The sequence below is a fragment of the Pristis pectinata genome, chromosome 13 (genome assembly GCF_009764475.1).
Source record: "Pristis pectinata isolate sPriPec2 chromosome 13, sPriPec2.1.pri, whole genome shotgun sequence".
NCBI classification, from domain to species: Eukaryota; Metazoa; Chordata; class Chondrichthyes; order Rhinopristiformes; family Pristidae; genus Pristis; species Pristis pectinata.
The window spans coordinates 44,265,112-44,289,661 of record NC_067417.1 but is presented as its reverse complement, the minus strand read 5'-3'; the positions used below and the strand labels follow the sequence as shown (position 1 = coordinate 44,289,661).

Here is a 24,550-nt window from a genome sequence, read left to right as displayed (position 1 = left end):
ATTCAGGCGCTTCGGCCCACAAAACTGTGCCGAACATGTCCCTACCTTAGAAATTACCAGGCTTACCCATACCCCTCTATTTTTCTCAGCTCCATGTACCTATCCAAATATCTCTTAAAAGACCCTATCGTATCCACCGCTACCACTATTGCCGGCAGCCTATTCCGCACACTCACCACTCTCTGAGTAAAAAAAAAACTTGCCCCTGACATCTCCTCTATACCTACTCCCCAGCACCTTAAACCTATGTCCTCTTGTGGCAACCATTTCAGCCCTGGGAAAAAGCCTCTGACTATCCACATGATCAGTGCCTCTCATCATCTTGCACACCTCTGTCAAGTCCCCCCTCATCCTCTGTCTCTCCAAGGAGAAAAGGCCAAGTTCCCTTAACCTGTTTTCATAAGGCATGCTCCCCAATCCTGGCAGTATCCTTGTAAATCTCCTCTGCACCCTTTCTATGGCTTCCACATCCTTCCTGTAGTGAGGTGACCAGAACTGAGCAAAGTACTCCAAGTGGAGTCTGACCAGGGTCCTATATAGCTGCAACATTACCTCTCGGCTCCTAATAATATGAGCCAAGAGGTAATGTTATGATAAGATCTTTTTTCTGTGAATGGCTTACTCCTGGTTGGGGTGAAGAGTATATAATTTTCTGAAATGCTGACGAAAAGATGGCTAAGTGACTTTGGGACAAATTGCTAAATTGGGCAGGTAAAATTTTTAAGACTGAGAAATAGCTGTTAAACTTCGGAAGAAAGTTTAATGCAAGGTGTAAAAATGACAGGTTTAAATGGTGTGGGGGTAATTTAGAGCTGAAGCATGTAGATACCCAAATCTCAGTGATGTTGCAGGTTAATGAAGTTCACTTTTTTAAAATGGCATACACTTAGAGGTTGTGTGTTACTGAGATGAGTCTATTCAGTCAAATGGCCACATCCTGTGTTGTACAGTTTTGATTTGGAGGATTGGTGTTGAACTTTTTTTTTTGAGTACCCAATAGCACAAAATAGGTTCTTCGCTGCTGGAGAAAGATGTTGGCTGTGAAGGGTATTTGCCCAAATTTGAATATTGGTGCCAAATAACTTTGTACAGAAATTTCCTTCTAATGATTAAGTAGGATAAAATTAATGATTTGTTTGTGTATATGCACAGAAGTTGTAGATATGATTGCTTATCCTTGCACCTTGCTATCTTAAGTCGGTAAACTAATCCAGGAAAATGCATTGCATTTCATTTGCAAGGTTTTATATGGCATGGGTGCAGCTGTGCTAAATTGAGCACCCTAATGCCAATAGCATACTGGGGAAGTAGTTGAAGTGTGAAAACAAATCCATGAAGTGTTGACCATTTTAAACTAAAGTGGCTTATTGCTTGATTTAGTTAATTGATAACATTGGGTGCAAGCCATATTTCTTGTGCCCTAGTCTTTTATATTATGGTTTGGTCAAGAACTTTGTACATTTTTGTCCTGTTAATCATCTGTCTGCCAGAAATAGTTTTCCTTAGGAGCTATTATTTAATTGTGATAGTTTATTCAGTTTGGCATAAGGGAAAAATGCTGGGTATTCAAAAATATGGCATGTCAAACTCACCAACCTTCATAATTTGAAGCATGGATAACTAGCAGCTTTTTCTGATATTTTATGAAGGTTATGTAAGGCAATAACACTAGCTGCTTTTATTTTGATACCAAGTACTGATGGTCATGTATTTGCAATTGACATGTGTTTTGCTGGTTGCTGTTTGGAGGAGTACAATTTGGGAAAGGTGGATATGAGCAGAAAATGTTTCATTTCAACAGAAAATGCTGGAGAAACTCAGCAGGTCAGGCAGCATTTCTGGAAAGAGAAACGGTTAACATTTTCAGGTCAAAGATGTTTTGGACAGAGAGAAAATAAGTTAAGTTTCAAAGAAGTCAAGGATAGGATAAAAGGAATAACTGTAATATGGTTGCTGTGTGCGTAAATAGTTGTCAATGGATTAATGACAGTAGTTAGAGAATGATAACTTAGACAAAGTAGAGTAAAATCTTGCAAAATGTAGGACATACCCAGGCTGCGCTAATGGAGAGAGAGAAAACTGAGCCAAATCACAGATGGATGACTTGCAGCAGAAATGGTCATTTCTAATACAAGCAGAGAAAGCAGCTTACCTGAAGTTATAGAGTTCAGTATTGATTCTGGAAGGCTGCAGTGTGCCCTGGTCTGTTCTTCCATCTCCTTTAATCATTGATATACTAGATTGGAAGAAGTGTAAGTGAACTGCATTCAAGGCTAACAACATTTCTGCTCTACTTTGGAGAGACTAAACATAAATTGGACAACTGCTCTCTTGCAGCATGTGTATACAGATCATGGGGGCCAACCAAGCTTTTTTGCTGGTCATTTTAATTCTCCAACAGACCAGGGAGTTGCAAAGGGATTATTCACAATCCCATTCCTATTCTGACCCATCTGTTTAATGATGCTGAATGCAACCTCGAGGAGCAGCAGTTCGTCTTCAGTCAGGGCACACTGAGGCTTTCTGGACTCCATTGAATTCAATCGTTTCAGATAACTTGTTTTCCCTGCTGTTGGAACTGGCCAGTTCTGCTGTACATTATCCATCTTTCATCTTAAAACCCAGCTTTTCTCTCTCTACCAACACTGCCTGATCTGGGCATTTCCTACAGCTTTAACCTATTTGTCACAACCTTAGCTTATTTCTTTTTTTATTCCCTGCTCTATGCAACATAAAGGTTTTTTTCCCTCTTTGCCAGTTTTATTGAAGGGTCTTCCAGCATTTGCTGTACTGTATTTAGATTTTCATTTATCTCACAATACTTATCAGTGCTGTCATAAACTGTTGGGTTTGATTCTTTGGTTCCAGAAATTCTCCCTTCTGATATCATCTTTTTAAATTCATTATTTTTATATCTTTTTTTCACCACTTAAAGATGTATGTCAGAATCATCAACACTTGTGCCACTGTAGACTTAATTAATTTGTGTGAGGTGTCTCAATAATTTTTGAAAATGAGCAGAAAATCTAATAATTTTGTTCTGAAAAAGTTCTTGTCTGAGTACCTATTACTAACATAGTGGGTTTTGGCCATGTTGTTTGGCCATCCAGCTCAGAGATTTTAGGATTAGTTTTCCACCAATGCTGAATTACCTGATCTTAATTGTTTTGGTAAAATAGCCACAATTTCCATAGATTAGGAAGAAAATTAGGTAGGCTTCTAATTCCTTGGCTGTTTCTGTCTTTCCTCACACCCATCATTGTTGATCATACATGGACTCTTGCAAGAGAGATTCCTAATTGGGTGCAGTAGGATGCCAGTGTCTGGAAGTGAGCTATTAATTCTTAGTGCCATTCAGAGGTGTCAACAAAAAACACTTCAAAAAAAAATCTTTTGAATTGCATGTTTTGATTATATGTACACTAGGGAGTATTTTGCACACAATAAACTGAGGTGGCACTTACTGCAAGGTTCAGGTGCTGCATAATTGAGTTCTTTTAATATTGTCGCATGACTGCTTTATTTTACATAACACTACAGTCCCTGATGTATGCTCTACATATACAGAGGCCATCTGAAAGCATAAGGGAAGTTTGCAGGGGTCAGAGTTGAACTTTAATGTGGCAAATATATGACTTTTAGTGTATCAGCTTGAGTTTATAGCTGCTCGTGACATTGATATTCTGTCAATTTGTCCACAGCAGTTCATCAGGATTGTCAAAAGACTATTGCCAAGGTAGACACCAAATTAGTTTGCTGTACAATGTTGACAAACTCTTTTACTTGCAGTGTTCAACAAAGCAGTATGTTTGGGCCTATAGTGGATTACATAATGCAAAGGAGCTTTTTAGGTAATTGCACCTGACCTTGGGAGGTATCTTGTGACACCTGTCTCAATGCAGCAGATTTGGCTGTCTCTGCAGCTGATCAAGTCACAGGTTTAATCTTTCCATCTCGTGAGCATTCTGTTCTTGCCTTGGAGTTTCAAGTACTGATGCTTTGCGGGTTCTGCACCCAATACTTGTTTCTGAGTTAGGTCTTGTGCACACCTGGTGATGAGCTTAAAAAAAGCATATACTTGTAGGTGGCACAAAAAAAAACAAACCTGAAACATCGACCATCCCTCTGCAGTCACAAATGCTGCCTGACCCACTGTGTTCCTACAGTAGTTTGTTTATTGCTCGTATATTTGTAGGTTTAATCTAACTTACCGAAAAAAAACTTGTAACTTTTAACTGTTAATGCAAAGTCAGCATATTTAAAAAAAATATGTTGGTACTTCAACTAGGTGCAGAAATGGAATAAGGTAAGAATTGTGCTTCAAACTAAAGACATTTGGAGTGATGCAAAATTAAAGCCATGGCACTTTGTCATTTGCAAAGGTGTATTGCATATCCTTGTTCATAAAGCTTGCCACCAGCTCCCTTTTAATCTCCGGCGGCTTCTTGATTTTTCTCCAGTTTCATGCCTTAAGCCCTAAGTTTGTTAATGCCATGAACTACTTTCCTCTGTCTTGCCTCTTTCAAAACCTATTTTTGACTTTCTTAGTATCGTGTTTATGAATATCCCTACTCCAGAAGAAAACACCTTGCCAATCTCTCTGTAATGGCCATTGACTTCCTTGTCTGCAGCCATTACTTTTCTTTAAATCTGTGCAATTTCAGTTTTGGATTGATGGGAGAAGCAATAACTGGTAAGGTGCCATTTGGTAGCCCTGGCAATGCATTGTGTGTGGACAAACTCTGGTACATTTTCTTCTGCATGCCTCTCAATAGAATGCAAAAGTTGGAATTGGGTAAAGCAGGGCAAAGAAGTACTATGTTGGCATTTTAAAAGGAAAATTAGAATTGCATTAATAAGACTCTGGGAGTGACCCATATCAATAACTAGAAAGTTGGTTGCTAATGTGGAAGGAGGAGAGAAAGTGATGCTGCAGGAAGGTATTTGGCTGGTGGCTACCATAATTTTATCTTTACTTACTATAAATTCTTCAAGAGCAAGAAGTGTAAAAAGATTTAAATATAATAGAAAAATAGTTGAAAAACTTAGTGCAGGATATTTCATAACTTCAAATTTATTCCAGGTTACTGAGGATGATCCATCTGTGGACAATTGAAGAAATTAAGGGGATGGTATTGAATTGAAAGCAAAAGCAAAGATTGGTAAAGGTCAGATTAGGAATGTTTTTTAAAAAAGAACAGCAAAAGATGATTTTAAAAAGAGAGAAAATAGCTTGGCAGTAAACTAGCAAGAAATTAATAAAACATAAAAGCTTCTACTATTAAATGCAGATAGTGTATTTGGATTTCCAGAAGAGATTTTAATAAGATGCCATAATCACTAATTGCTCATGGTAAAAGCTAATGATATTGTGGGTAATATATGTGCATAGTTTAGAATCGGCCAACTAACAGCAAACAGTCAGGGATAAATGGATCATTTCAGCTCGGAAAGCAATGACTAGTGGGATGTCACAGGGATAAGTGCTTGAACCTCCACTATTTGCAATCCATATCAATGACTTGAATGAAGGAGCTAAGTGTATTGTCAGATTTGCTGTCAATGCAGAGATGGGTGGGGAAATCAAAATGAGGAGGACACAATCTGTAAAAAGATGGGTTTTCAAAAACGGCAGATGGAGCATGATCCATCTACCATTAGCCAATTTGACAAGAATAGAAAAGCAGAAGATGGTTTAAATGGAGGGAGACCGCAGACATCTGGATGACTTTGTAAAAGAAACTAAGGATGTAGATACAGAGTAATCGGGTAGTCAAATAGAATATTGACCTTTTATTGAAGACAGTATAATAGATTAGTCTTCCCTGAACCATGCGGAGTTTTGGTGAGATAACCGTTGGAATTTGGTCTCCTTGTTTAAGAAGGAAGAAGTGCATGCTTTGGAGGCAGTTCAGGGAAACTTCCCTAGGTTGGTTCATGAGATGAAAGAATGGACATGAGGAAAGATTGAAGCGTAAAATATTGGGTTGGCTCACCAGGGTAAATGCTAAGAAGATATTTTGTCTCAAGTGGAATGTACAATTGAGGAGAGCTGGAGGGACAACATTTTGAGCAATGGGATCATACATTTAAAATGGAGATGAGGATTTTCTTGTGAGAATCCTAAATCTTAGTAATTCTCTGCCCTGAAGTATTATGGAGATTGAGTGATTTGAATACATTCATTGAGGAGGCAATGAATTTTTTTTCTTTAGGCGAGTTAAGGAAGGTGAAGAGGCCAAGATCAGGTCAAGAATGATCTTGATAAATGGCAGATCCTTCTGCTCCTTTCATGCTCCTATCCTGTCTCTTGAGTGATAGGGTGGACAGGAGCCAGATTGCGTTGTGTCCTGCTTTTGCTGGCTGGGTCATACCTGAATTATTTTTCACTTTTGTTGGTTTAAAGTCCCATGATGCATACTGGAAAGATTTGACTAGGTTGGGAAGTAGTTCTGAAGACTTCTGCTCCATTGTCACTATTGGAATGTTATTGGGATCCATAACCTTTTACTGTCTTCAACATGGTCAACTGTTTCTTGAATTGCATATTGAATAAAGTCTGACTTGTGTAATGTGGATGTTGGGATGAGACCTATTCAACACTTCTGAATGAGGTTGATGTGAAACACTTTTGTCATGATCTGCATCTTTACAAAGCCACTGCTACCTGTTATACAATCATGTACCACTGTTTGTGACTAGATATGACAGTTTGAGTCAATCGTCTATGTTGTAGGATCACATGTCTGTTTAAAGCACGCTGCATCTGATATTTAGCAAGTTTGTGATTGCAGAATGTAGGTTTTTATTGACAGCTTTTTCAGTGTATGGCACTACTCCTGACACGTCCCTCAACATTGAAAAAGGGTTGGTTTTCTGTTCTGATTAGTTGAGGGAGAGTAATATCAGAGGGCATGCACTTAAGATGAGAGCAAGTAAGTTCAAAGGAGATGTGTGGGGCAGCTATTTTTTTACACCGAGTGGTGGGTGCCTGAATGTGTTGGCAAATACGATGGAGGTGTTCAAGAGGCTCTTAGATAGGCACACGAATGTGCAGGCATTGGAAGGATATGGACATTGTGTAGGCAGAAGGCATTTGAGTACTAATTTAATTAGTTTGGCACAACATTGTGGACCGAAGGGCTTGTTCCTGTGCTGTACTGTTCTATGTTCTTGAGATGGTATGATGTTTTATGAAATGGCATTCTGTCGGAATACAGTTCTGCTACAGCTCATGGCTCATAGTACATGCCCTGTTTGCTGCTAGATCTGTTCTGATCCAATCCCATTTACCGTGATGGTAGTGCCAGAAAATACTGGCAGCTAGGATACTATATTACTTGTTAATTGTAAGTTCTGGCAAGGATGGAACAAAGAAAATCATCAGAGCTTTCTCGAAGATCTCTAGTTTTATTGTTCCATCTATCTTTTGTCACTGTTTTCTCCAGTGAATAAGGGTTGTAAAACATAAATTCAAAGTTGAATTTGCTGCAGACAACTTATGTAGATGGATCTCTTGCCGTTTTATGTAGTGAAGAGTTTGTGCTTTGATTTATTGATTCCATTTGAGGTAGTGGTCACATGTAGTCACTGTATCATAGTTGGTGAAGTAGTAATAAAATAAATGCAACAGTTCAATATCAAATGTATGCTTCATCTCAATTTTCTTTTTTATTTATTGCTTTGTAACTGGCAGTTGCATTGGCTGAAGTATAATTGCAAGGTAGCCTGTGGAATGAAACATTAACTACAGTGCTGTTAAACAGTATGGTCCCAAGGCATTTCACACTAGTGATTCTTTTTTTTCTTTTGTGTATGATGGATATAGATATATACACACACATATATGTATATATGTGTGTGTATGTATAAAAATAAAATTGTGTGTGTGTGTGTGTGTGTGTATATATGTGTGTATCTACACACAAACAATATTTCTCATGGCTGCAATGAGAGGCAAGGCAAATCGACCAAATACTTGATCAGAGGTTAGTGTTAAGGACCATCTTGAAATAAAATTTGGGGCTGGGGGGTGTGGCCAGGCCTTGGCATAGCTGCCAATGGGACAAGTGGATGCTCATGGCCTGGACTGGAAGTGTGTAGGTATTTTAACCTGTTGCAAGGATGGAGAAGATAACATTGGAGGTCAGTAATAGGGAGGAGAGATCTAATGACCAGGCAGAGCAATTTGAAATTGTGATGCTTAATCATTCTGCTTGGCAAGCCCAAGAATGATCGGTGAATTGGACTTTGTTCAAGTTGGGACACAGGTGGCAGTGTTCAGAATGATCTCAAGTTTGTATGGGGTAGAACATAGGGTGGATATATGTGTGTTGGAAAGGTCAAATCTAAAAATAACTAAGTGTCTGGGTTTTTGGCAGTAGAAACTGAGGCAGCAAAGAAGTCGGCTAGAGGTGCAGACACTGGTTTTCATTTGTGATTGGAAGCTCTTCTATGGGTCAAATATGATACTAAGTTATGGATTGTCTGCCAATGCCTCAGTGCCAGGCAGAGATGGGGATTTATGATTAAGTAACAGTTTACTTAGTGGAATGCATAATGAATTGATATAGATTTGATTTCACAACTTTATAAATATGTCACTCATTCTAAAGGCCAAGGAAAAGAAAGAGGTGAAAATGTTGCACTGTGCTAAATGTGATGGAACATAATGATTTAGAGTGGGACATGATGTCTTACTCAGAGGAGGTGAATGCCAGAGGAGTAGCAAAGACGAGGCAAAGTGTGTATTTGTGCGAAATAACTATTGTCGGCAGCAATATTACAGTGCTTGTTCCAATTTGTGTGTAGCCTGGTTGGGAAAGTTTATTTTAGGATGTGACGGCATCAGCACTTGTCAGGTTTCTTTCAAGATTGTGATACAATTCTCCATAATAATATAGATGGAAGGGACCTTGTTTACAAGTGAGCATGCTTTCTCGTGAAAGAAGCAGATATCAATGATAGCTGCTATATTGGCAGAGGGCATGAGTCAACACTTGGTTAGGTGGATGAGATAAGATTGGCAAGAGAAGCCCCAGCCCCCCAGTGCAAGGATGGGAAGGTGGACAAGAGTAAACAGTGGGAAAGAGCTTCAGCCTCAGGGAGTGATGAATTCCTCCAGCCCTTCAGGGTGCAAAGGATGGCACAAAAGGAGGCTGCAGACTGAACTACACTGAATTTGATTCTGGGCAGTGGTGGGGTGGTCTGAGTACTGTAGGGTTTATTTAGTTAGTGATTTGGAATGGCAACATGACCAAGAACCAAGGAAATGTGGTTGTCATTACCATAACATAGAGGTTGAGGAGGGGTTAAAGTTTGCATAACGGGTAGGTATATTATGACATTTAGATAAAAAGATATGTGAAGATAGCCTTAAGATCTGGAGTTTTATTTACAGGTCTAGAGTAGCCAGAAGAGCTTAAACTTCGTCAAGTTGTTGCATTTTTGAATATTTCTTGGCCAAGGGTAAAAGTAATGAGTTAGACATGTCATTTTTTTATTTGTTTACTTTGTTGTGCACAATTTATGTTGATTTAAGTTCATTAATTTGTTTGTAATGTACTGTGCTGCTGCTGCAAAAATCTAATTTTCATACCATTTTTACCCAGGGTATGTATACCCATGACAATAAATTTGAATGAATAAATTTTTTTCACAGCTTCATAAAATTCAAATTGTGCTGTTGAAAATGGGTTTATTCTGGATTAGAACAATTTTGCTTACTCTGGGTGTCTTGGGATCCCATTGGAAAATAGTTTTCTTTTTATGTGGAATTTTGATTCTCACTGACACTACATCTTAACCACAGAAACAGAACAATACCCTTCGGCCCACCATGTTGTGCCGACCTTTAAACCACGCCTAAGACTATCTAACCCCTTCCTCCCACATATCCCCCTATTTTAAATTCCTCCATATGCTTATCTAGCAATCTCTTGAACTTGACCAATGAACCTGCCTCCACCACTACCCCAGGCAGCGCATTCCATGCACCTACCACTCTCTGGTAAAAAACCTCCCTCTGATATCTCCCTTGAACTTCCCACCCATTACTTTAAAGCCATGCCCTCTTGTATTGAGCATTGGTGCCCTGGGAAAGAGGCACTGGCTGTCTACTCTATCTATTCCTCTTAATATTTTGTATACCTCTATCATGTCTCCCCTCATTCTCCTCCTTCTCCATAGAGTAAAGCCCTAGCTCCCTTAGTCTCTCCTCATAATCCATACTCTCCAAATCAGGCAGCATCCTGGTAAATCTCCTCTGCACCCTCTCCAATGCTTCCACATCCTTCCTATAATGAGGCGACCAGAACTGGACACAGTACTCCAAGTGCGGTCTAACCAGAGTTTTGTAGAGCTGCATCATTACCTCGCAGCTCTTAAACTCGATCCCACGACTTATGAATGCTAACATCCCATAAGCTTTCCTAACTACACCATCCACCTGTGAGGCAACTTTCAGTGATCTGTGGATATGAGCCCCCAGATCCCTCTGCTCCTCCACACTACCCAGAATCCTGCCATTAACCTTGTACTCTGCCTTGGACTTTGTCCTTCCAAAGTGTACCACCTCACACTTCTCCAGATTGAACTCCATCTGCCACTTCTCAACCCAGCTCTTCATCCTATCAATATCCCTCTGCAATCTTCAACAGTCCTCCACACTGTCCACAACACCACCGACCTTTGTGTCATCTGCAAACTTGCTAACCCACCCTTTTACCCCCTTATCCAAGTCATTAATAAATATTACGAAAAGTAGAGGTCCCAGAACCGATCCTTGTGGGATACCACTAGTCACGGCCCTCCAATCTGAATGCTCTCCCTCCACCACAACCCTCTGCTTTCTGCAAGCAAGCCAATTCTGAATCCACACGGCCAAGCCTACCACGTGGAACCTTGTCAAGCACCTTACTAAAATCCTTGTAGACCACATCTACTGCACTACCCTCGTCAATATGTCTGGTCACCTCCTCAAAGAACACTATCAGGCTTGTGAGACATGATCTTCCCTTCACAAAGCCATGCTGGCTGTCCCTAATCAGTCCATGATTCTCTAAATGCTCATAGATCCTATCTCTAAGAATCCTTTCCAACAGCTTGCCCACCATAGATGTAAGGCTCACTGGTCTATAATTCCCTGGACTGTCCCTACTACCTTTATTTGAATAAGGGGACAACATTTGTCACCCTCCAGTCCTCCGGAACCATTCCTGTGGACAGCAAGGACTCAAAGATCCTAGCCAACGGTTCAGCAATCTCCTCCCTTGCCTCGCGGAGCAGCCTGGGGAATATTTTGTAAGGCCCCGGGGACTTATCTGGCCTAATATTTTCTAACAGCTCCAGCACATCCTCTCTTGATATCTACATGCTCCAGAACATTAACCTTACCAACACTGTCCTCCGCGTCATCTAGGCCCCTCTCCTTGGTGAGTACTGAAGAGAAGTATTCATTGAGAACCTCACTCACTTACACAGCTTCCAGGCACATCTTCCCAGCTTTGTCTCTAATCAGTCCTACCTTTACTCTCGTCATCCTTCTGCCCTTCACATAAGTGAAATAAGCCTTGGGATTTTCCTTAACCCTACTCGCCAAGGCCTTTTCATGTCCCCTTCTTGCTCTCCTCAGCCCCTTAAGTTCCTTCTTTGCTACCCTATATTCCTCATGAGCCCTATCTGATCTTTGCTGTCTACACTTTATGTATGCTGCCTTCTTCCTCGTAACTAGTTGTTCCACCTCTCTTGTCACCCATGGTTCCTTCACCCTGCCATTCTTTCTCTTTCTGGAGTCAATCTCTCCCAGGTGACATTGTGGAAAATTTTGTCTGCAGTGTGATACCTGACCTTTTATTAGGGGGGAGAAAAATGACTGTTCTTATTAATTTGCAGAAGACTGTTTTTTAACAAACTAGTTTACCCAGAATCAATGCTATTTAGTGGACCAACACTCAAACTGCATTCTTTGTCCTCATTGAAATCTCTGACCACCTCCAATACATACTCAAATGTGTCTTCATTGCATTGCCCATAGAGGTCAGGGTCATGGTCACACTTGATGTCAGAGCTTTAATGTCATACTAGGCAGTCATGGCGGCTGCTGCTGGTCTCTGCCATATGTCAGTTTGCTGCTTTCTGGATTTGACTGTCGAGATTTTTATCTACTCTTCCTTCAGCAGCCAGCCCAGGCATTTGCCTGCATTGGAGTCTTCTACAAGATGCAGATAGTTTCCTTGGGGACCTACCTCATGATATCCTGTCAGGGGTTTCAGGCCGTGGCCCTGAAGAGTCTTTGTAGCCCCATACCTTGTGCAGGCACTCTTCAAGTTTTCCAGGGCCCTCTGTTCCTCTGCACGACACTCCCACACCCTCCCATCATTGGGGCATCTTTTCATTAATCACTAACCCACCCCTAAGGTTAGATGAGTGTTATCTGTATTACGGTGGTGGTGGCCATGTGTCCCTTTTTAGAGCTTGCTGCGAAGATTGTTTGTGTTGGGCCATTTGCTCAATTGTGAGAACTCACAAACCATTATTGGGAATGTTAGGCTGAAAATGGCAATGCTGGTTGCAGAGTGGCATGACAGATAAGGCCAGCAATTCTGTTCCATGGCCTTTCAATTAGTTGTTGCTCTTCATGTAACTTTAGTTAATAACATTAGAGTGACTCTCAATGCTGTTTTAATGCTGTGAAATAATAGAAACTAAGACACTAAGTTCCTTGGTTTGATTCTATTGTTTTGCTGGTTTTAAAAAGAAAACTGGGGTTGCTCTGTTCTGAGCCCCAAGAAATTAGTGTTACCATGTTGTGAATTCATAGTTTTTTGTTTTTGCTATTTTGCGAACTGCCACTTTTTCTGTTTGTGAGCAAAGTGATTTCAGGTGGAAAGTTTACCTCGTGCTGCTCTGGAAATTCCAAGTAGCTAAACTGAGAACATTGGTAGAGATAGAACTGTTAAACGTTAGTGCTAATTAAATGAAGCTGCTTGGGCAAAGAAATGCCACAATTTTGTCAGGGGAACCCTGGCTAAAACCACATTTATTTTGAAAATTTCAGTTTAAATTTTAAATCTTAATCAGTTTTAAAGCAAAGGAAAATACTTCCAAAAAATCGTGTGGTAGAATAAATATACCACTGTTCTTGTGGCTGGTTTCCTATAAAATGTGAAGTTCAGGGTGCTTTTTTGTTAGGGCCTATCCCCTGACCATAACTAAATGGTTAGTTGATATATCTGTTCATAATGTAGCAAAATAGGAATCATTAGACAGCTTGCTTACAGTTTAGCAGATTACTGCATCAGATTACAAAGTCCACCAATATGGTCGTCTTTTCCCATATGAAACAGACGTTTGACTTGTATTGTTTTTGTATTGCTTTGGCCAGTATGCTGATTGAATGGAGTGGAGTTAGTACAGGATGTTAACAGAAATTTAAGAAATAGACCTGGGGAGAAAGGTAATATAGTTTCTGTGGGGAAAATAGATTTTCAATCTCCTATTGTTTTGAAGCTGGCTCCTGGTTAAGCATAACCTTTCATGAATTCTGATCCTTGGTTTCATTCCTATTTCAGTAATTTGTTTCATCCCTCTAACTGTCAGACACCTGTGCACATTGAGCTAGTCGGGATTTAATAGCTACAATATTTTCCAACCATCCTACTTAGAAGCCAATTCCAATTGCCAATCGTAATTGTCCGAAGCACTACTGCTGAACATCAATTTTATGTATATTGTGCTGGTCTTGTTCTAGACTCAGTGAACTTAAGACATAATAGTTTAGATGACCTGTAACCTAACTTGCACCATCCAGTTTACCCATCAGCCTTTATCTTGCTGATTTGTCTCAGCCCCTGGTTAATCACAGCTTCGCTATGAATTCTCATCCTTGGGCTCGCTCCTATTTCTGTAATTTCCTCCATCTCTCCAACCATCAAATACCGGTGCAATTCCAGCTACTCCGAACTTAATGACTCCAATGGTACCAACCTAGACTTCAACTGCCAAAGCATTAAGCCCTGTAGTTTGTTCCCCTAACCATCAGTTCCCTCTAACCTTCTTTACCTTTAGATGTTCTTTATTACCTACCTCTTTTGACCAAGTTTTTGGTCAACTGCTCAAATAGCTCTTGGCTCAGCATCAAACTTTTTGTTTGACATTGTTCCTGTAAGCAAAAATATTCCAAGATGCTGCGTTAAGCATGCTACGTAAATATTTTGGTGCCCCTTTGTACCACTTGCTCTTTAAAGTATTACTCTGAATTTGTTTTTTTTAAATTTTGCAATTTACTGTCTTGTGTACCTGATTTGGAAGAACACATCTCTGCTCACTTAACCCAAATGTAATCTACTTTTAGACTTACGAGTGTTCCAGCTCTATTTGTCAATTTATTGGGGGTGGGGGAAGCTTTGACTGTTGGGCATTCTTCGAATTGTTGTGAAGAATCATATTTATGACAGAATGATGTTATTGTACCCGTGTCTGTACCGGTGATCCAACTGGTGAAGCCCTGTTCTTAATTAATTTTCCAGGTGTTGGTGAACACTGCCTGTTGTTTTCTGATGTTGATTGGAAAGCTGATCCAGTATGTGGTCTTTGGAACTCTGCGGGTCAGTGAAAGACAGGTAAGGATCACTTTTTAAGGCTGAAAGGAGCACAACTCTGTAAATAGGAGATGAAAGAATATCATTGCAATACTTAAAAACAAGGTATTTTAAAGATAGCCTTCTGAAGCTTTGTTTGTGAGATCATTAATGTGCAAATCCTAATGTATTAATTTGAAAAGGGTTAAAAATGAGCAAATCCTCTAGGGAAGTTCCCTTGCATTATTTTAGTACTTGCATGGTCATCAAAAGTATCAGCTTTACTCTATTCCCACTGTTCCTGGGTTGCCTCCCATGTGTAGTTACTGAGATTAGTGGTAAAGCCCTACAGTGTTGCCAGGGTCAAGGTCAGGAACTAGGGATCGAACATTATATTTATCACCTTTTTGTATTAATCTTAAACCGTGCACTGGAATTTCTTGGATAACTAATGGATATAGTTTCTTAAACTGAAATTAAAAGATGTTACATTGTAACTAAAATGAGAAGCAGCAAAGTCTAAGGAAAAAGAAACCTTATTTTAACAGGTGGTTTTTGTCATCTATTGCCAAAAAAAACCTTTAGGAGCGATAACACCTTGTGTTTATAGAAATTGAAGAAGCCATACATCTGCCCTTATTTAGTAACGTAGTATTTAAATTGCTGTTGTTTTAGCATCCAACCTTCCTCCCTTAACCTTATTCCCTCAAATGATCCCACAGCTGTTTTTTTTTCTCATAGCCACATCAGTCATTAAATTGTTCCTTTTGGCAATCTAGCTGAATGACTTCAGATGTTGTGAAAGAAGTAATTGAAGGACTGATAGCAGCATTTTATAGTTCTGAAGTGCAAACTGTGAATTGTTGAGCTACTCTTTGCATCACACAATGTCCACAGGCTTTCAATTGCCAATAATTGCAGAAGCCTTTAAACAGTGACATACTTGAAATTTTAGAATGCTGTACACCAAGTGATTTTAATTTGCAGAGATGTAAAGATCATGGCCAATTTGGATGAGTTGCTGGTTTCTACTCATCTTGTGTTTGAATCAAGACTTGCTTTTGGTGAAGAAAGTGAAAGGAAGTTTTATGCCTGAAGGTTTATCTTTGAGCACCAGAGCACAATCAACTAAATTGGTTTTTACTTCTGATGACCTTGTGATAAGTTTTCATAGTGTATATCTATCTGGAGCAAAAGCATTGCCTGCAATATTTAGTGAAGTTTTGAATCAGGCTTATTGAATTAACATGGTGCAATTCCATACTCTGGATAAAATTGATTTTATAAAATTATTATTCAGGGATAACATTTGGTCTCCTAAAGTAGGCAAGCACAATTTGAGAAGCTGGCTTTTTACTTCAAATGGGATCCATTTGCAGCCACCACAAAGAGGCAAGGATAGTACTTGAGCACCATGGTGCAGTGTCCCAACTTTGTGATGGGCATGAAGCAGATTGCAATGTAGTCAGGAACTGGTGGAATTTTATACCACTTATTGTGATGTATTAATACGACTCAATCACAATCTTTATGATTAACTTGCCTGACTCTGTCTTTTCTACAGCATCTGAAGGACAAATTTTGGAATTTCATTTTCTACAAGTTTATCTTCATTTTTGGTGTGCTGAATGTTCAAACTGTCGAGGAGGTGGTGATGTGGTGCCTGTGGTTTGCTGTTCTTGTCTTCCTTCACCTCATAGTCCAGCTATGTAAAGACCGCTTTGAATACGTAAGTCATGAACTTAACTCTGCAAATATAACTTCCGCATTGTAACTAAAGAAGGTTTGTTGTGGAGATTACTCAATTTTGCTCATTAGCCCATAGCAACTTAAATGGGAATGATTATCCCACTTCAGCCTTAAAATACTTTTTCTGAACTTGCTGCTTTTTTCTGCCATTTATACTGTTTTATAAACGTGATTTGGAACAACACATTTCTGACTAACCAACTGTAGTCTAGTTTTCGTGTAGCTTAAATGGAAGTGATTAGCTTCAAATGTTCTGTGCCTTGTATTAATTCTATCACCACTTGAGATTTAGTAATGTGCCAATCTTTGACAACATCTGGTGTCATCTTGGGTATGGTGACAGTTTACGCAGACCACATCTTGTGCACTGAACATTGAACTGTTTTGGTATTACTGTGAGGGCAGAAATGAAATGATGTACTGTTGTCTTGTCACCTTTACAGCTATGTAAGCCTTTGCACAGTGTCACAAAATTGCTATTTGATTCTGCTGGATTTAATAGAACATAAGGAAATGCATTGAGTTTGATTTGCATGGTTTGAGGCACTCGTAAATAAAGAATTCCACAATGAAAATGCATCTTTTGAGTAATTTTTAAAAAATTTTTATTTACAGTGTGGTGACAGGCCCTTCCGGCCCAATGAGTCCGCGCCGCCCATTTTAAACCCAAATTAACCTACCCGTACGTCTTTGCAATGTGGGAGGAATCCGGAGCACCCGGAGGGAACCCATGCAGACACGGGAGAACGTACAGGCTCCTTACAGACAGCGACGGGAATCAAACCCCAATCGTTGGCGCTGTAATAGCGTCGCGCTAACCGCTACGCTACCATGCTGCCCTTCTCAATCTCAACTGACTTTACAGAATCAGAAAATTTAAGGCAGAAGGAAGCTTCTTGTCCCTTTGTGCCCACTGCTCAATAAAGTGCCCTCCAGACTAATTTCAGCTTCTAGCATTTGATCTGTAGGTCTACAAGTAGGGTCTTTTTGAGTTCCCAATTACTTTTAAATGTGATGAGGGATCTATGATTACCCTTCCAGACAGTGAATTTCGGACCTCAACGACTCTGTGTGATTTTTTTTTTCCCCTCATCTCTCATCTCCTCCTGCTACCAATTAATTTAAATCTATCAAAGCAAAGGCCTGCAGATGCCAGAAATTGGAAATAAAAATAGAAAGTAAGTATTGCTGGAAATACTTGGCAGGTTAGGCAGTGTTCATGGAGAGAGGAATGGTTAGTGTTTCATGTTGACAATCTTTCATCAGAACTAAGGTTGGAAGGTCATTGACTGTTTCTGTTTCCACTGAGGCTGCCTGATCTGAGTATTTCTAGCATTATTTAATGCTTTTACTTTAATTGCATGCCCCCTGCTCTTTGCCCTCTATGGGAAATGGGTTTCCACTCTCTGACTTATCTGTCTTTAGAAGGATCTGTGGACATATGCTGCAAAGTTAATCTGTTCTTTGACATTCCTAGATTTATCGTTTATCTTGCATTCCTTTATTCCAAATGCATTACCTCATACTTCTCGATTAAATTCCATTTGTCGCTTCTCTGGCCATACAGATGATACACGAATTGGCCTGGCAGTTGAAAACCTGGCCAATTCGTGTATCATCTGCAAATGTCTTCCTTATAGCCCCTACATTTAAGTCTAAACCATTAATGGTTTAGAGAGTCAATCATTACTCTCTGCTTTCTGCCATTGATTTGGACCCAATAGCCATCCTCTTGGATCCTGTGCAATGTCATATTTTTGACTAATCTACCATGGAAGAGCTTGTTGAAAGTCTTGCTGAAATCCACATAAACTTAGTTAAATGCACTGTCTTTGTGGAACAATTTTGTTTCCTCCAAGTTCAATCAGATGTAACTTTCCCATAACATGGTTTTCATTAACTGTTGTTGATGAATTTGTCTTTCTGAATGAAGGTTTAAATTGATTCAAATATTTTGTCTACCACTGAAGTTAAAGAAATTGACCTTTTTAATTACTGTTTAAAGGGAGGGTAAACTATGATATTAAATATTACCAGTATTTAAGTCCTCCAGTATTACTCTTGCAATGATTGGAAAAATGAAGAGTAGCTGCAATTCTGCAGCCTTCCTTTCTCTCTTTCTCCTCTTTTCCACCCACCATCCCCCACTGCTTTTAACAGCCTGGAATATATTTCATCTGAGTCTGGTAATTTACTTAATCCACTTCTAAAGATGCTAAAGCCTTCTACTTATTTCCCATCTATATTTCATTTGTTTCCTCAACTGCCTGATCTGCTGTTTTCCAGTATTCCTCTTTCCATACACACGGTCCATGCCTTTTGTCAGGACGCATCCAAAATATTAATTATAATTCCTGACCACATCCTCCACTTTTTTTTTGTTCCTAAGAGACTCCATTCTTTCCCTTTTTTTGTCTTGCTTATTATCTTGTTAAAATGAAGAAAATTCAGAGATATTTCACTTGCCTTTTTTGTGCCATCTCTTTGCTTTCCTATATTCCGATTTATTTTCATCCCTATGCCTCCATTCTTCACTTCTTATAGTAGTATTAGTATTTAATACGAGCTTACCTTTTTTGTCTTCTACCCTCGACAAACCTTGCTTATCCAAACTGCTCCAAATTTGGCAGTCTCTTTTTTTTGTATGGGAGCAGGTTTACCCTGAACCATTTGAATCTCCTTAAATGCCTCCCAATGCTTTGAGACAGATGTACCATGGTTACTGTCCATGATTTTTTTTCATCCCTCTCAGCCAGGTAAATTAGCCTTTTCCCTATTTAAAATGTTTTACTCCTGTTTTATCTGTGTCATTTTCCTTAACAATACAAAATCCTAACTGAATTGTTGAATTCTCATCACAAAAGTGCTCTCCCACTGACTTAATCCTTCCCTTGCTCTGCCTCATTCCCTAATACACAACTGCCCCCTTCTTTCCCACCACACGCACACAGCCCTAACCCTCTTGCGCTTGCGTACTGGCTAGAATTGTTTTCTGAATGAATTTTAGTAGCATCTTGCTCCTCTCTCCTTTTGTGTAATTTTTCTGTCTCCCCCCCCCCCCCCCCCCCCCAACAATTCAGCCCATAGAGCCACAGTAGATAATCCTTCTGACATAATTTCTGTGACTGTCTTCAACCAATATTGCCATCCATTTTTTTATTATTAGCTCCCTCTTCCTAATAGTTCAAAAAAACCTGTTATGATTATTGAAGAAACGATGAAATTTCCAGACCAATATGCTTGTAGTTCCAATGTGCAGGTATGGGTGGTATCAAACGTTCTAAGATTTATTCTTTTATGCTGTTGTATCAGGATTTTTTTTAATGTTGGGATGATTCAAATGCTGACATATTAAGAACTTAAAAATTCAGAACTTGGAGATAATTTTGATGCTGTAATCCTAAACTGTACCTGTCATTTTAAGAGCCTATCTATTCCATTTTTTCTTGTGATAGTATTCATCTTAAAGAGAAACTCCATTTTTAAAGAATGGACATTTTAGCAGATTGATTTTTTGTTTGCAAGTTGTGCGATAGTTATTACAAGAAACCTAGCAGGGCAAACAGATTGTTTTGAATCTCAGCTAATGTTTGATTTGCCCTTTGAAGGGAATTGGAGAATTAATGAGTGCCTCCTGGAATAACTTAATTCAAGTCCTGGTACATTTTGCTTGCTTTTTAACTTTGTCTCATTCTACTTTTTACCACATTGCTTTTTCTTCCTTTCCAGTTGTCTTTCTCTCCAACTACTCCAATGAGTAGCCATATCAGAGTCTTGGCACTGCTGGTTTCCATGTTACTGTCCTGTTGTAGTCTGGCTGTGGTTTGTGTGCTGGTTGGATATTCACATGGAATGCATACTCTGTCTTTCATGGCAGCTGAGGTAAGATAAGTAAAATATATGGCATTAACTTGTGTGATCACCTTGTTTGGAAATGGACACTTTAAAATAAAACAATATTTTACTGATTATACTAGATTGTAAATATGTAAATGCATATTTTAGTCTGCATTGTGCAAACAGGAAATTTAATCCAGTATTTTTCCTTTTTGTACAACCTTGATTACTTGTGCAGAACTGTATTATGAGACTTCTTAATTTCTTCTGTTCCAGTGTTTGGTTGTGATGGTACGGACAGCACATGTTATTCTGAGGTAACAAAATGATTTCCAAGGTGTTTGGGGAATTGTGGGTGGTGTGGTGACAGTGCTCAATTAGAAACCAATAATGTTAAATGTAAAATGTTCATTGGTCACCTGGCCATGCAACAAGGTCCTTCCACTACCAAGGTGATATTTCTTCCTCCTCGTGTCTATGCTAATTAAATTGATTTAAAACTTTCTGCTTTGCCATTGTTTCGTAAAGTTGTTTGTAACCGAGCTGCAGAACAACATTCATTCTCTTGGCAGACTACCATTCTGAGGAGACAGTTTAATTGATGAAATTAACTTGATTAAAATGTCTGCATATTTTAAGATTGACTTCAAGACTTCCCTTTTTGAACTGTGGTTGATCCTCTGTTTATAGGTACTTTATTCATCTCTGGGACCTGAATCATGAGGGCACTTGGGAGAGTAAAGGCACCTATGTTTATTACACTGATTTTGTCATGGAATTGAACCTTCTCTCAGTGGATCTAATGCATCACATTCACATGCTGGTAAGTTATACTTAACTGTGCATGACCCTTCAAATTTGAGGTAAACTGGTTAGCCAAATAAGTTTGTAGCTAAGCGGCAATGGGATGCTGACTATCTTTAAAGTCTCTGCTACTAAATAAACAGTAGCTTTCTCTTTCCATTGGAAGTACAAGGCATTACTTCTGTTCACACTTGTTGCTTTCAGGGAAGCAACAAGGTACTGCAGGGAACTCCAGAGAAGGAAAAGCTTGCAGTCTCTGTCTTCAAATGAATCAGTGTATTTGAATGCCTAGAACACTACAGCAATGTACAGGCCCTTCGGCCCACAATGTTGTACCGACATTTTATCCTGCTCTAAGATCTATCTAACCCTTCCTTCTCACATAGCCCCCTATTTTTCTATCATTCATGTGTCTAAGAGTCTCTTAAATGTCCCTAATGTAACTGCCCCCACAATCTCTGCAGGTAGTGCATTCCATGCACCCACCACTGTCTGTGTATATAAAAAAAAAACTTACCCCTGACATCCCTCTTATACCTTCCTCCAATCACCTTAAAATTATGTCCCCTTGTGTTAGTCATTGTCGCCCTGGGAAAAAGTCTCTGACTGTCCACTTGATCTATGCCTCTTATCTTGTACACCTCTATCAAGTCACCTCTTGTCCTCCTCCTCTCCAAAGAGAAGAGCCCCAGCTCACTCAACCTATCCTCATAAGATATGCTCTCCAATCCAGGCAATGTCCTGGTAAATCTCCTCTGCGCCCTCTCTAAAGCTTCCACATCCTTCCTATAATGAGGCGACCAGAACTGAACACAATACTCCCAAGTGTGGTCTGACCAGAGTTCTATAGAGCTGCAACATCACCTCGTGGCTCTTGAACTCAATACCCCGACTATGAAGGCCAACACTCCATACTCCTCCCTAACAACTTTATTGACCTCCATTCAATAAGATTGCTGAATGTTCCAGAATAAACCCATTGGTCTTGGGGCAAGCCAGTGATGGTGATGCACTCTTTCCCCATCTTTTCCTTGTAAACACTTTTTTTGTTCTGAAGGTTTGCACTGTTAAGTCCTTATTTGTAAATTACCTTTTTTGCTTTACTGCAGTTGTTTGGAAATATTTGGCTATCAATGGCAAGCCTGGTGATATTCATGCAGCTCCGCTATCTTTTCCACGAAGTCCAGCGTCGGTTGAAGCGTCACAAGAATTACTTGCGTGTGGTGGGCAACATGGAAGCAAGGTGAATATTTAGCATTTTAATTAGAATTTGCCACATAATTAGTGGCAAGGAACAGCGTAATGATATTGGCTCCATATTTAATTACGAAAGAATATCAAATGACAGCTTGTTTTATTTGCTCATGTATTAGATATGTCCATTTAATTACCCAAGGTCCATATAGTTCCAGATATGATAACAGTGAATCCCAGACCCTTACCATCACAAACAGTAAGTTATTTTAGTCTAGCCTTAGTACCATCAAGATGTCTCCTTAAAATGTGGAAACTTTTCCTTGATATATTGGTAAATTTGCATTATTGTTTTGTTCTCATATTACTTTCAGGATGTCTTGCAAGTGAGAACCATAGAGATGCATTTTATTTTGCTGCAGGTGAATGTAGGAGGGGAAAGATGGGAACAGGGGAGGACAACAGGAGAGCAAAGGAGGGGTAGTATTCTTGGGCTGTGACAGATTAGATTTGTATGAGGGGAAGGAGGCACAAGAAAGCTCTCATTCAGACCTTGTGTTTGAAATCTAAGATGGTGTTGGGTTGCCCCTTTAAGCAGCTTGGGCACTATAGTTGGCAGAGCTGTTTAATGAGAAATAGGTACGTGTTGTCCTTTTATGCAGTGCAAGAGGGAATAGTCATTTAGCAGATGAAATGTCACAAGTGGTGGTCAGAGTTCAGTAGCTCATGACTGAGGAGCCATGATCAGTTCAGATTGTACTTAAATATTCCAGTACAAAATTCGAACCATCAATGCAGTTTAGTTATCAGTGGCAAGGTTTATCTTTGAGCAGCAGAGCGCAATCAACTAAATTGGTTTTTACTTCTGATGATGCTGTGATAAGTTTTCATAGTGTATGTGCAAATTTAATGTAATCTATCTGGAGCAAAAGCATTGCCTGCAATGTTTAAAACCCAACTGGCATATTCACTTCTGATGATATGTAAGTTTGTGGGACAATGGGGGGGATGTATCTTTATTTATGGGATGGAACCTCCAAGAATTTTCATCACAGTACTTGCCAGAGGCCAAGCTAGTACTACACATCTCTTAAATTTGAAAGCACACTTCATATGTTACCTCTATGTAGCAACCCAGAAAATGATTTTCAGTTAGTCTGGGTAAAGTTTGATGCCAGAGCCAGGTAACAGATCATTGGGTCAAATTGAGCAAAATTATTTTTGATAATCATGCCAGGGCCAGAGTGGCACTGAGTTTATGGATCAGGTGTGCTTACTGTTACTGTGACCTACTTGTTAAAAGAAATTGAGTAGTTTGTAAATTGGTCAATTGAACTTTTTCAAATTAACAAATATGATGGGTGATGTGGAAACAACAAAATTCAAATGGAATTTGTAGTAGAGTCCATGAATCTTTACTTGACAGGTTCGCAGCTGCCACTCCTGAGGAACTGGCTTCCAATGATGATGATTGTGCCATCTGCTGGGACTCCATGCAGTCTGCTCGCAAGCTACCCTGTGGACATCTCTTCCACAAGTATGTAAAGCAACATTTATAAGTGTTAATAGATTGCACTGGACACATTTTTAATCACAACAGAAATGCAGAAAGGTCTACAGGAAGCACTTTAGTTTTGTTCATTTAACTTTTTTTTGAGACTTCGTATTTCACAAAAATTGATAAGTTTTTATTAGATTAGTTTGGTTTGCTTGTGTATTGCAGCTGAAGAAACCTTAGCACAAGTTTGTTTTAAAAACCTTGTATCTGTTGCCTATGAGGAGAAGCTTTGCTGCCATTCTTCATGGCCTTTAGAGAGCATGATGTACTGAAAACTGTGTGGTCAGCCGTCAAGTATCTTATCTCTGTGCGTTGTATTAATTGCTGCAGGTTAAAACCTATTGGCTCCCTGGATGGCTCTTTAAATGGACTTTGTGTGGTATGGAGTAGAGTAACAGTGAATTTACTGAAGCTGGGCTTAATGTTGTTTGGTGGAGGGGAATCCTGGGTGAAGGGCCCTTCTCAGAATCAGATTTATAATCGCTGTCTTATGACATGAAATTTGTTGTAATGTGGCAGCTGTACAGTACAAAGCCATAAAATTACAATATATTTCAAAATAAATAAATAGTGCCAAAAAAAGGAACAATGAGGTAGTGTTTATGGGTTCATGGACCATTCAGAAATCTGATGGTGGAGGTGAAGAAGCAGCTTCTGAATCGCTGAGTGTGGGCCTTCAGGCTCCTGTACTACCTCCATTGTTCAGTGACCTCAGTTCCTGGAAGTGCCTTGTGGCTGCATTGAGTTACTCTGAAAATATCATTTTAAAATGGCTTGGATTTTAATGGCTGGAATGGAATGAATAATTTAGATTGATTATCAGAAGCTT

The 24,550-nt window shown here is 39.4% G+C and overlaps 1 protein-coding gene across 1 annotated transcript in view; it reads left to right on the top strand.

Moving 5' to 3' along the window:
- Positions 1-24,550, top strand: part of amfra (autocrine motility factor receptor a) — a 48,004-nt gene that overhangs the window by 3,396 nt on the left and 20,058 nt on the right. Inside the window, exons 2-8 of the mRNA XM_052028109.1 lie at positions 14,529-14,621; positions 16,144-16,308; positions 20,058-20,210; positions 20,442-20,482; positions 20,856-20,988; positions 22,079-22,212; positions 23,590-23,700. Coding sequence (XP_051884069.1) covers positions 14,529-14,621; positions 16,144-16,308; positions 20,058-20,210; positions 20,442-20,482; positions 20,856-20,988; positions 22,079-22,212; positions 23,590-23,700 — 830 coding nt within the window. The remainder of the gene's footprint in view (positions 1-14,528; positions 14,622-16,143; positions 16,309-20,057; positions 20,211-20,441; positions 20,483-20,855; positions 20,989-22,078; positions 22,213-23,589; positions 23,701-24,550) is intronic.